The sequence below is a fragment of the Onychomys torridus genome, chromosome 7, assembly GCF_903995425.1.
Source record: "Onychomys torridus chromosome 7, mOncTor1.1, whole genome shotgun sequence".
Classification (NCBI taxonomy): domain Eukaryota; kingdom Metazoa; phylum Chordata; class Mammalia; order Rodentia; family Cricetidae; genus Onychomys; species Onychomys torridus.
Window position 1 is genome coordinate 1,241,400 of NC_050449.1, and position 11,847 is coordinate 1,253,246.

At 36.0% G+C, this 11,847-nt stretch overlaps 1 protein-coding gene across 1 annotated transcript; it reads right to left on the minus strand.

Moving 5' to 3' along the window:
• Positions 1–384: 384 nt before the first annotated feature.
• On the minus strand, positions 385–11,842 carry Aasdhppt (aminoadipate-semialdehyde dehydrogenase-phosphopantetheinyl transferase). Its single transcript, XM_036192701.1, has 6 exons — positions 11,492–11,842; positions 10,931–11,156; positions 6,826–6,947; positions 6,093–6,254; positions 5,045–5,116; positions 385–2,099 (listed from the first exon to the last, which is right to left on the minus strand). Exons 1-6 carry the CDS (start codon positions 11,672–11,674, stop codon positions 1,935–1,937), a joined length of 930 nt encoding a protein of 309 aa, XP_036048594.1. The 5' UTR covers positions 11,675–11,842; the 3' UTR covers positions 385–1,934.
• Between the last annotated feature and the right edge of the window lie 5 nt (positions 11,843–11,847).

Consider the following 11,847-nt stretch of genomic DNA (forward strand, 5'->3'; position numbering starts at 1 on the left):
ATGACTTAGAAAACATCTAAATTCACATCACTTTGTTCAATGGACTTTCCCCTTTTCTTGCAAATTCTCAAAACAAAACTGCTCAGTGCCCTTTGTTATTAAGATGTTAACTGAGGTTATGTGTTACAGAAAGGAGTGCATATAAGACATACCAGGCAAAGGAAGAGAACACAGAAGAGAGGCAAATAATCCTCAGGTTAACAGTGAAGGAGATCCCACGATTCTGCTGCACACCAGCCACAGAAGGCAAAATGCTGTTTTGTTCAAGAACCATTATTTAAGATAGATTAAACTGATAGTATTATTGCTAGCTGCATAGTTTCAGAGGTAGTCACATATCTAGCCAGGACAATTATTATCACTACTGGCACACTGTCAAGCCCGTACAAGTCCATCATTATTATCATTTTATTATAAGACAAATGATTTTTCATTTCAGTATTACACTCATGCAGGGGATAACAATACTTCATCTATTAGAAACGCTACAAGACTTTCTATGCTTTGTCAAATTAAGCATGCTCAATAAAATAAAATAACCTTTACTGAGCAATTTTATACAACTTACACACAATTTTTAATGTTAGTAATAAGAACAATGATATTATTCTATTTAATATTTAACAGTAATAAGACTAGCTCCAGAAGACATGCACTACTACAACAATATAGTAGATTCTCTCATCAACATGATGGTCTTGGCATCTTAATATATTATGTTCACACTGTAAGTCTATTTAGTAAATAAAAGCAGATGAAGATGAACAAGAGGTTTATATAAAGGATATACAAATAACCAGTAACAATGGCATATCAACCTCATTTGTAATGAAACAAATGCAAACTTAAAATATGGTACACTTTTCAGTTATACAGACCAATAGAAGGAAAGAACAACAAAAAACCCATCCAATCTTCAGATAATACAATCAAGGCAATACCTATGGTTGACCAGAGAGTACACAGATGGTGGTGCTCACACATGACTAACTGAAGTATGAACTGCAGTTTTTCAAGAGCAATGACAATACATACCAAAGTTGTTTAACCCCTTTGACCAGTCACTCCATTTCTAAAGCCTGTCTAAGCATGTCTCTCAAAATGCCAGAGCTTTTACTGTACTGCTGCTTACACTAATGATACATAAAACTCCTAACAGGCAAAGAAGTACACTTTGGTATATCTTCTTCAAGCCCAGTCGTGTTACCTCAATGAAATTCTCCCAGTAGGGCTTAGCTTTTCCTTTCACTGGTCTGTTTTTGACAGTGGTAAAACATGGCAGACACAACTGAGTTGATGGAATCTTTGGGTAGAGGAAGGAGCAGGGAAGGGGGGGTGGGCAGCGCTACTCACTGATAAAAAAATTATCACAACTGTATAAAGATATAAACCTGGAAGCTCCAGCAGCAGTTTATGTTACTGCAGCTAAGGCAATGTATTGTAATGCTAATGACAACTTAAATCTTACAATATGTGCCACACAGACATCATACGAGGCAATATCTTAGAACCACTAAGTTTATGTATCAACAACAGTTAGGAAGAACATATGTATTTTCTTCAAAACATGTTATCATTTAAAAAAAAGTTAATATGGATTCATTTGCAACAAAAGTTTCTAGAACAATAACTCAAGTTTTAGGGTAATTCTGTGGAAATGCTTGCCTTCAGCATGTTTATACTTTACTTTTTTCTTTCTATAAAGCACATGTATCACTGGAAGATTTTTTTTTTTCATCATTTTTGTCAATTACAATTCTGGACAGGAAGAAGTAAACATATTCAAAGAAGCCACTGAACTGGAAGTCTGCTCTTAAAAAGCATTTGGGTCTTAAAAATGTTTTGATAAATAAAATTTGAGCACATCTAGTATTTTAGTTTAGTGAATACAGAAGATTGCCCTTTTCATTTCTCTTCCTTACTCAGGAAATCTATCATGACTTGGTACCATTTCGTATTAGAATTTCTTCTGTGAAGCAAAAACAGTCCCAAAATGAAGGATCCTCAGGTGTCATAGGAATAGCAGACGCTATCAAATCATTAAAGTTAAGAATGGTAAACTGCCTCTGAGATGGTTTAGAGTCATCTTGATATGAAATCTAAGAGAAAACAAAAAACAAAAAACAGATTGCCTTGTTTTTATTTATACTCCATATTAACTATATGATCAGTTTTATAATTATGAAATAATTCCAGTTCTTTGGTATTAAATTAAGGCTTAGTCAAATTCCTACAATAGTGTTTTTACTTCTTATACTATGGTTATCAATTTAAAAAGTGAAAATATAAACATGTTTCTCAAGTTATATATGGCTACCAACTGTAGCAATTGCTTAAAATAGACTTAATGAGAACTTAAAGTCTGACTCAGTATACATACATATAAGGAATCTGAAGAGCCGTAATTTCAGCAAGCAGAAGTGGGCCACAGGCACACTACTGAAGTGTGCGCCTGCTAGAATAGATCTGCTGTAACTATATAGGGATGACACTCATTCAGAAAATTATTACTGAGTACCAATAAGGCACCTGACTTCATGTGACAAGCCAATCAAAATATTGAAACACATAAAAACATTGTATAAAATTACCTTCAGGCTGTATGTAGGTGGTATATATAAAATTATAAATGAAGCCCATGTTTAAAATTGGGCCCCATCTCCAAAATGCCATTATGTATAAATAAATAAGTAAAATATTCCAAAATTTGAATTCCAAAACACCTTCAGCCCAAAGCATTTCAGATGAGGACTAATCATATTAAATAATACTTGAACTTTACATACTACTTTAATAAAGTTCAGTACTTATTTATATAGTTTCTACACCACTATAATATTGTCATCTCAATTTTACAGAAGGGAAACTGAGGCTCAGGAAGACCATTTGCATAAGCTGACCATACAAGTTAAAAAGTACACTTAGACTTAGAACCTAGTTTTCCCACTATGCACTGCTACAGTAGGCTCTACTCAAAGAAGCAGAAGTATTGAAAGCATAAATATTTAACCAATGGTGCAAGAATGGAATAACAGTTATGGTAGTAACCAACCACTTTCTTGGGGGCCTGGTCCACAAGAAGAATTTCACACCTGGTAATACAAAACTGGATCAAAGGCTCATGACTGGGGATAGCAAGGCCACAAGGGAGGAACCTACAATTGTTATGTTAAACTGTCATGTAGTCAAATTGCCTTCTATTACTTTAATATCCATAGATCTGTGTTGCTTTCCCCTTCGGTTAAAGGAGTTTATTTCTGTAATGGGTAACAGTTAACCAACAGATTCATAGCTGGTCATGTCCCAAACATAATAACAGTGAGTGCCCAGCTGTGGATGAAGCATCTATAATAACCTACCCTCATCCAAGGCTCAGGGAACATAAAAAATTTACAAGCTGGCACATGAAGAAGAAAGCTGTGAAATGCTGACTTCTAGACATGGCATGGTATTTGTACACATCAACTCCTAAGACCTGCACAAAATCAAGCACTTCAAAATTCCTATATGAGCAAGAGAAGGGACACCCAACCCTTACTTGGAGAGTTAGCCAATCTAAATTTGGGGATATGGCTGTCAGTAAAATAGTTCATGACTCAGTGGATGTCCTTATATCCATGACCATATGAGCAGCACTAACTAGACTTGAGGTTATCAATAAAAACAAAAACTCTAGGCCAAGACACATGAAGTAGAGGACTATCAGGAGAATTAGAAGTAATAAATCGATATGATAAAAATATATCCTATATATACTTAACATTTTTGAAGAATAAATATATTATTAAAATAAAGAACAAAAATGTGCTGTGGATATCACTCAGTATAAATAAAATGCTGATTGGCCATTAGCCAGGCAGGAAGTATAGGCAGGACAAGCAGAGAAGAGAATTCTGGGAACAGGAAGGCTGAGTCAGAGAGATGCTAGCTGCCATGAAAAAGCGAGACGTAAAGTACCAGTAAGCCAAGAGCCACATGGCAACTTATAGATTAATAGATATGGGTTAATTTAAGATAGAAGAACTAGGTAACAAGAAGCCTGCCACGGCCATACAGCTTGTAAGCAATATAAGCCTCTGTGTGTTTACTTGGTTGGGTCTGAGCAGCTGTGGGACTGGCGGCTGAGACAGATTTGTCCTGACCGTGGGCCAGGCAGGAAAACTCTAGCTACAAAAATGTACCCCCCAAAAAACGTATTCAGAAGAAGCATGAAGCTGAGACTTGAGAATAAGAGCAATAACCCAAATCATACTATATTCCACTAAGTATCAATTCTAACATGCTAATCTTCTTAAGAAGAGAGACTAAAACAAAATTCAATACTTATTTATAAAAGAAATGGTCTATGGCCTATGTTATTTTTCTAGAAGTAAAAATGAAGGTATGTGTGTGCACGTAATATACATATTTTCTCAAATGTGTTTCCTAAAAATAAAGGCATAAATTTTATCAGTATTCCATAAATTACTCACACAGAACTACAGCTATATGTAGATTATGACTCTTAGTGTTTTCCTACACTTACTAGATAACAACTTTAGAAATATAAACATATTAAGATTAAAAGAACAGAAGTGGGACCACAAAGTCTCACATAAACTCTGGAAACAGTTTAATACTAGGAATAAGTTTAATTTGTAAGGTGATTCCAATGTTCAACTTGGTGCCCTTTATGTTCAATACAACCCCAATTCACCAAGAAATAAATTCCTGTTATGACTAAGATAGTGACGATACTGAATTTCTATTGGAAAATTTGACAGTACTATCATAATTTTCCTTTGCAATGTTTAAGGATATCTAAATATAAAGGGGTGTGTGTGTGTGTGTGTGTGTGTGTGTATAATACCTGATAATTTTAAAAGCGTTGATAATAATAATAAAAAACTTGTAAACTATAAGCTCACAAAACAAACAAAAACCCATCAAGATCTCTGACTCCCTAACCTAATGCAAGGCAAATTACAATTTTCATCAATAAAAGCAAAAACATCACTGATTCATTACTTTTTAGAAAGATTTTTAAAAAATCATAAAATCATACATTTTGTCGTCTAGATCCATCAGGTCTCCTAACAGCCACTGCAACAAAATGGTGCTCATCTATTTTGCTTTCCTAAAAATATAAACAATAAATGCAAGATTATAAAACATAAATCCAGAGTTCTTTTACATTTTAAAATCTCATTTATTTTTTAAACCCTCTACATCCCCAGCCCCCACCCACCCACCCACACAGCTCTTGAAATCATGAAACATGTAAACAGGATTAGGTATTTTATTGACTAACAATGCATATGCTTTATTAATCTCTATTACAAAAGTGTGCTGGCTAGTTTTGTCAACTTGACACAAGCTAGAGTCATCAGAGTGGAGGGAACGCCTCAATTGAGAAAAGGCCTCCATAAGATTGTGCTACAGACAAGACTGTAGGACATTTTCTTAATTAATGATTGATGTAAGAGGGCCCAGCACATTGTGGGTGGTGCCATCCCTAGGCTAGTGGCTCTGGGTTCTTTAAAAAAATTGGACTGAGCAAGCCATGGGGTAATAAGCCAATAAGCACCCCTAACATGACCTCTGTATTAGCTCTTGCCTCCAGGTTCCAGCTCTGCTTGAGTCCCTATCCTGACTTTTTAATGATAGACTAAGACATGGAAGTATAAGGCAAATAAATAAATCCTCTCCCCAACTTTTTGTCATGCTGTTTCATCATAGCAATAGTAACCCTAACTAGGATAGACAGTAACATTTTAAAACACAATTCCCAACCCCTCTTATTAACATAATGATACTCTATTTTGGATTGAAGAATATTTGTATTTTTCTGAGACACAGTCTCACCATGTAACTGGGTGGCCTGTATATGAAGCTGGCCTCCAATTGACAGAGATCCTGAATGCTAAGGTTAAAGGCACAACTAGGCCTTGCTAGGACTGAAGAGTTTTAATGAATACATTTAAGTTATGCACTTTGAACCTATTCAAGCTCATAACTGTTGACATTCTCCTCGTAAATTTCAAGAACCCCCTAGATGATTCACATACATAAAAATGCAGTCTTAGCTATAATAATTACAATAAATTTCTTACCTCAAAAGCCCATTCTTTTTCTTCTTCCCCATCTAAGAACAAACGTGTTTCCTTATAAACCTGACCTATATCCAAGTTTAATGGAGATATATCAAACTCAAGCCGCTGCATTTCAAATCCCAATCCAACACCAATGGCTTTTATGAAGCTTTCTTTCAGTGCCTACAATAGAAAGAGACATTTTTCTCTTAAAGTATTCAATAGCTGAAACTTTCCATAACATTTACAGATATAATACATTTCCATTTCTAACTATGTTTTTATAACTTTTTTCTTTGCTTTGTTCATTATAATTGCACTGGAAACAAATCATGCTAGTAGTATACAGGTAAATCATTTAAGATTCCGCAAATGTAAACTGTAATGACCAAACAGTGCCACCTGCAACAGGTTGTTAAGAGAATTAACTAAATTATAGAGACACTAAAGTGACATCTTGTTAAATAAGGTTCATGTGTATGAGTTTAACACAGAGCACATTATCATAAATAAATAAAACTTTAGTTTTAAAAATAAGCCACCTTCTAATTAAATATTACAGGTTAAAATTTCTCAAAATAAATACCATATTAATGTAATATAATGAAAAATTTCCAAAGTTCTCAAGGAATTTGTCCATTTTTATTAAGGATTGTATAGTATTATCAGGAAACCAAGTCTTTCACTCTTATTTCTAGTGAAGACAATGAAATAATTATATATTGTTACTGTCAAAACTACAAAGAAATTATACCCAATGCCGGTAAAACATATCCAGCTGAGTCCATTCATCATTAAAACTTCTGATTGTTTCCCACTCCTTGTTGGTAAACTTTCTTTTCATAATATAAAAGAATTCTGGAATTGAACCACGACCTGTCAAATCAGAGAATATAGAATTAAAAAGTTACTCTATTTACAAAGAAAATTAAAAGCAGAATTTAAAAAGCTGTTGTATAACTGAAGCTATTGAAGACCACACAAAAAAGAAAGTCAATTTATACAGAAAATAATCCTAAATGAGGGCTGGGATGTAGCTAGATGGTAGACTGCTTGCCTAGCATGTGCAAGGCCCTGAACTGAATGCCTATTACTATAAGCAAACAAAAACAATAAAAGAAATACGCTTACATAAAATATCAGTGTATCAAAATTAGCTAGGAATTAAAAAGAAAAACTCATGACAAACATGAGTTAACCTAGAAGCAGTTGAATAGGAACACGTGAAATTTGGTTTTAAATTTTGACCCTACTACATTACTGGGGGGAAAAGAAAATCATTGTTTATCTGAAGTTACTACTGAGAAAACAAAAATCAATATATACATATATAGACACTCAAGTGGTAGAGGCGGGAACATCTGGAACAAAATACACTGTCTTCCATTGTATGGCTTAGAACTTCTAAGTAACCAAATACCTTTCCCATAGTGAGTCAGGGAAGGAAACACTGTAAATCTTGTGCAAAGATGTTTATGATTCCCCTCAGCTCCCACTTCCATAAGTCAAGTCTTCAAAATAGGTTCTTTTTGCTTATCCCAGAAATATGTGGTACTTGAGATTGCAACAATTCTCATTCATTTTCAAGTATAATATAATGTGATCTTAGGAGTCCTATAACAAGAGAATATTACCATTTGGGGATGTGGTTGAATTGTTTCAGTGATCTAAAGCTCATTTTCACTTTACTGAGAATTAGTGGAGCATTTCAATAAAAACTCTTTCATTCACTGTTTCTGGCATCTACTAGCTTGATAATTAACACCCTAGAGAAAGCCTTTTAAAAAGTTAAGGAGCTGAGGAGCTCAATGGGTAGCTTGCTGAGCAAGCATAGGGACCTGAGCTTGGATCCTCAGCCCCTGTAAAAGCAGGCAGGTATAGCAGCTGCCAGTGTCTGCAAGAGTACTTGTCAGGGTAGGGTTGGGAGAAGCTGATCCCAGGAGCTCACTGACCAGGATCCAGGTTTATTGAGAGACTACGTCAAAAAACATTAAGGTAGGTGAAAAGTGACAGAAGAACACACCTGATGGCAACCTCTGGCCTCCAAATTCACATATCCATACCATTCACACCCACAAAATTAAGAAGATGAACTGTGATTTTTGAATGGACTCCGGTATATGTAGCATATATGAAATCAAGAGGAGGAACATTTTAACTTGGATTTGGAATATTTCATACTTTGTATGAAACTAGATTTAATGGAGTAATAAAACTCATAAATTTAAGATAAGCCTATTTTTACCTACTGTGTCATTTTGTCTTTTTTTTTCCACTTATAACCTACAAGAATTCAACTTTTACCTAAGTATAAGGTAATCAAAGAAAAAATTAGGTATACTTATAAAAAAACAATTAACATAAAAGGCAGTCAAGCAACCATATAATTCATTACTTATGGCTGAAAAAATACCAATGAGTACACTTTCTTATATATTAAAACATAAAATAAATAGCAAAGGGGATGCCATAAATATTCAACTGAATGACATCAGCACCACCCTGTGGTTTTATGGGGGAAAGGCACACTAGCCAAATACTCTATTTTATTCCACTTTACATAGGAAATTAGAAAAGCTTTTAGAAAATCCTAGTAGAAAAACAAATTCACCCCTCAAAATATCAGCATAATTACTAGGCATACACACAGGCAAATTCTTAAAACTACCTGTATATATTGATGTCTACTACAATCTATTTAATCATCCTACTGAATATTAAGAACATAGGTATACATACATAGGAAAGGTGAAAGACTAGAAAACATGTGAACTACTAGCTATGTTTAGAAAAATGATCCTTCTTAAGAGTTTAGTTATTAAAGAAGAATGCCAGTTACTAATTTGTTCTATAAAATCAGGTTCACACACCTTGAAGTTTGTTTTAAACATAATAATCACAAACAAAAATCATCCACAACCCTTAGCTACTATTCTAGGTCTATGAAAAAAACACATCTTTCTACTCATGTATTATAATAGCATCTCAGTTAAAACTCACCATTCAGCTGTGAAGAAAGCTGAATTGGTAAAGTGCATGCCATGAAAGCATGTAAAACTGAGTTCAGTCATTAGAACCCACGTGAAAATGCTAAGTGTGGTTGTACAGCTTGGAATACCAGTGTTGAGGAGGAGGAGGAACCCCAAGGCTCACATTGGCTAACCAATCTAGTTTAATTGATGAGCTACAGGTTAAAAAGACTCTGTTTCAAGGAGATGGGTGGCACTTCCAAGAATAACATCTGCTGTGGGTTGTCGTCTGGCTTCCATACATATTATTGGCACACGAGCACACATACACAAAAACTAAAACAATAAAAGCTTTCATTCTTCTCAAAGACTATGGAAGTTATTTAGGGAAGGTGGAGTTAATAAAGAGTTGAGCAATGTCAAACTGAAGACAATAAAAGACCAGCAAGGACAGAAAACAATGATCAAAGGAAAGAGCTAAAAAGAAATGAGAAACAGTACATGCCTGAGAATAGAAAGAAGAAAAGAACAAGGTAACAGAGTTATTATGGTCAGGAGTTTAAATTCTATTTATATATATATATATATATATATATATATATATATACATATATATATATATATATATATATATATATATATATGTAATGGGAAATTATTTCACAATTTTAAAACATTCCTACCTGCTATTTCTTACGGACACAAATTGTGGATAAGATAATTGTCTCTTCCAATATGATAATGGCACTCCTCTAAGACGACCATGTCTCAAGAGTTAACAAAGTTGGTACAGAGTAGTTTCCCCTTCTATCCAACACTACACCTTCCATCTTTCTGCAAGGCTGAAGAACATTCCTTGATTAACTGCTTCACTTATCTTGGTCTAATAAATTGCCAGTGAAGCAAACTGGTGTCTACTTCGAATCTTCACTAAGAGAAGATGATGCATCCAGTCACAACTGGAAAATTAGTGAGATGGTAATACTAGTCCCAACTGAATGTATCTCTTCCTTTGTGGGCATATAAGCTTTGAGCCAATAAAATTATAAAAGGGAAGGAAAAGGCTTTCATCAAAATTGCTGGGGGAGGGGGTCAAAAGATTGAATAAAGCATTAACAAGAAACAGAACCTTCAATTTCTGCTTAACCACCTTCCCACCACTAAAACTTCAGTCAGTAACAGCTTATTCAGTATTGACCACAGTCAACACTGCATGAAACTGGTTGTAAAATTTATTTCCAGGCAGACACTGTCTAGTTGTGTTATCTTCCTTCTAAGTGATAATGGCCTCTCCACTAACTTCTCGTTACAGGAAAAGCTCCTGTGAGATTCCCCAGAGCTATAAATCCATGTGGCCTATTCCCTACTATCATCCTTACTCCTCTGCAGTAGCAGTTATTTTCGAGTAAGCCTTCTATAATATCACGTCATATTTCAATAGTTTGTTACCTTCAAAATTCATGTTGAAATTTAATTGCCAATACAAAAGTATTGCAAGGCCATAGGTGCACCACCTTCATGGGTAAACTAATTTTTATCCCAGTCCTCAAGGATTTCCCTGAACCCAGAACAATGAGCCTAAATAAACTCTTTGTAAATCAGTCTCAGGTATTCTGCAACAGCAAGAAAAAGAAAAAATACCAAGAAAAATTTATGTGCCTATTTATAAAGAAAACGTAGCTAAGGAGATTAAAACGGTACAGTAACTGTATCTGTAGATAAGGGTTAATGTTAAAGGAAATACATTCTTTTCAGTTAGATGCTTTGTCAGGTAAATTAAGTATGGCAAGTGTCTATATTTTTAAGTCTCCAGGTCTACAATTGTCTTAATAGTTAAGATCTGAGACATAACACACTTAACTACTACACATCATAAAAATGAACCATTACCTGGAAAACTAGTCTTCATTATGTCAATGCCAACTTGTAGCTCAGGTTCTGCAGCAAGAACTGCATAGTCTCCTTGATGAGAAATATTAAAGTTGAAATTGGGATAGGGATTCAACGAGTCTTTTGCAAGAACCGGCTTTCCTTTTGAAGTTCTTTGCAGACGAATATGATCCCAAGGGATATTCAATTTCTCTGCAACTAATTTCCTTATCATTAGACGACCAGCCTGTTAAGTCACACAAAACATATGGTACATACTATTCGCATAAACACACTGCTTACAAAGTATATTTTGTAACGTCTAAGCTTTTAACTTTTAGAGCATATTCATTAATAAACAAATGATTACTACACAGGCTCCAGTTTTAAGTGAGAGCCTCTATAGGCCTCCCTGGGGAGGGGCTAGTCGTGAGAGCTCCAGGCCTTAGAGAACATAAAGGCGGAAGCAGGAAGCACACACCAGAATCCCCACTTGGCAGGCTACTCCCTGCTGGCCACGCCGCGAGCGCACGTGGTGCTCCGCGCCCAGCCCGCCTCCCGAAACCCGCAGGCCGCGAGTACCATGGCCGCCTTGGCGTCGCGGGCAAACACGAACTGGCCGATGCGCTCCTTCTCCTCGGGCTGGATCGACCGCACCGCAAGCAGCCATTCGGCTCGACTCGGCAGCCAGGTGCCGCAGGAGAAGGCCCAGCGAACGCCCTCCATGGACGGCACCATACACAGTCTCTTAGCCGGGAACACCATGCGCCTCAAACAGACCACAGCTCTTCAGGAAGGCCCGACCGTGGCCACGCCCCCTTCACCCGAGAGTCGGCGTGAACTGGGCTCCACCCCCTTTCAAGCGTCGGCACAAAGAAGTCGGGCGCCTGCTTGTGACCTTTACAGACCCCACCCTACACGTTTGCGCGGGAGGCGTG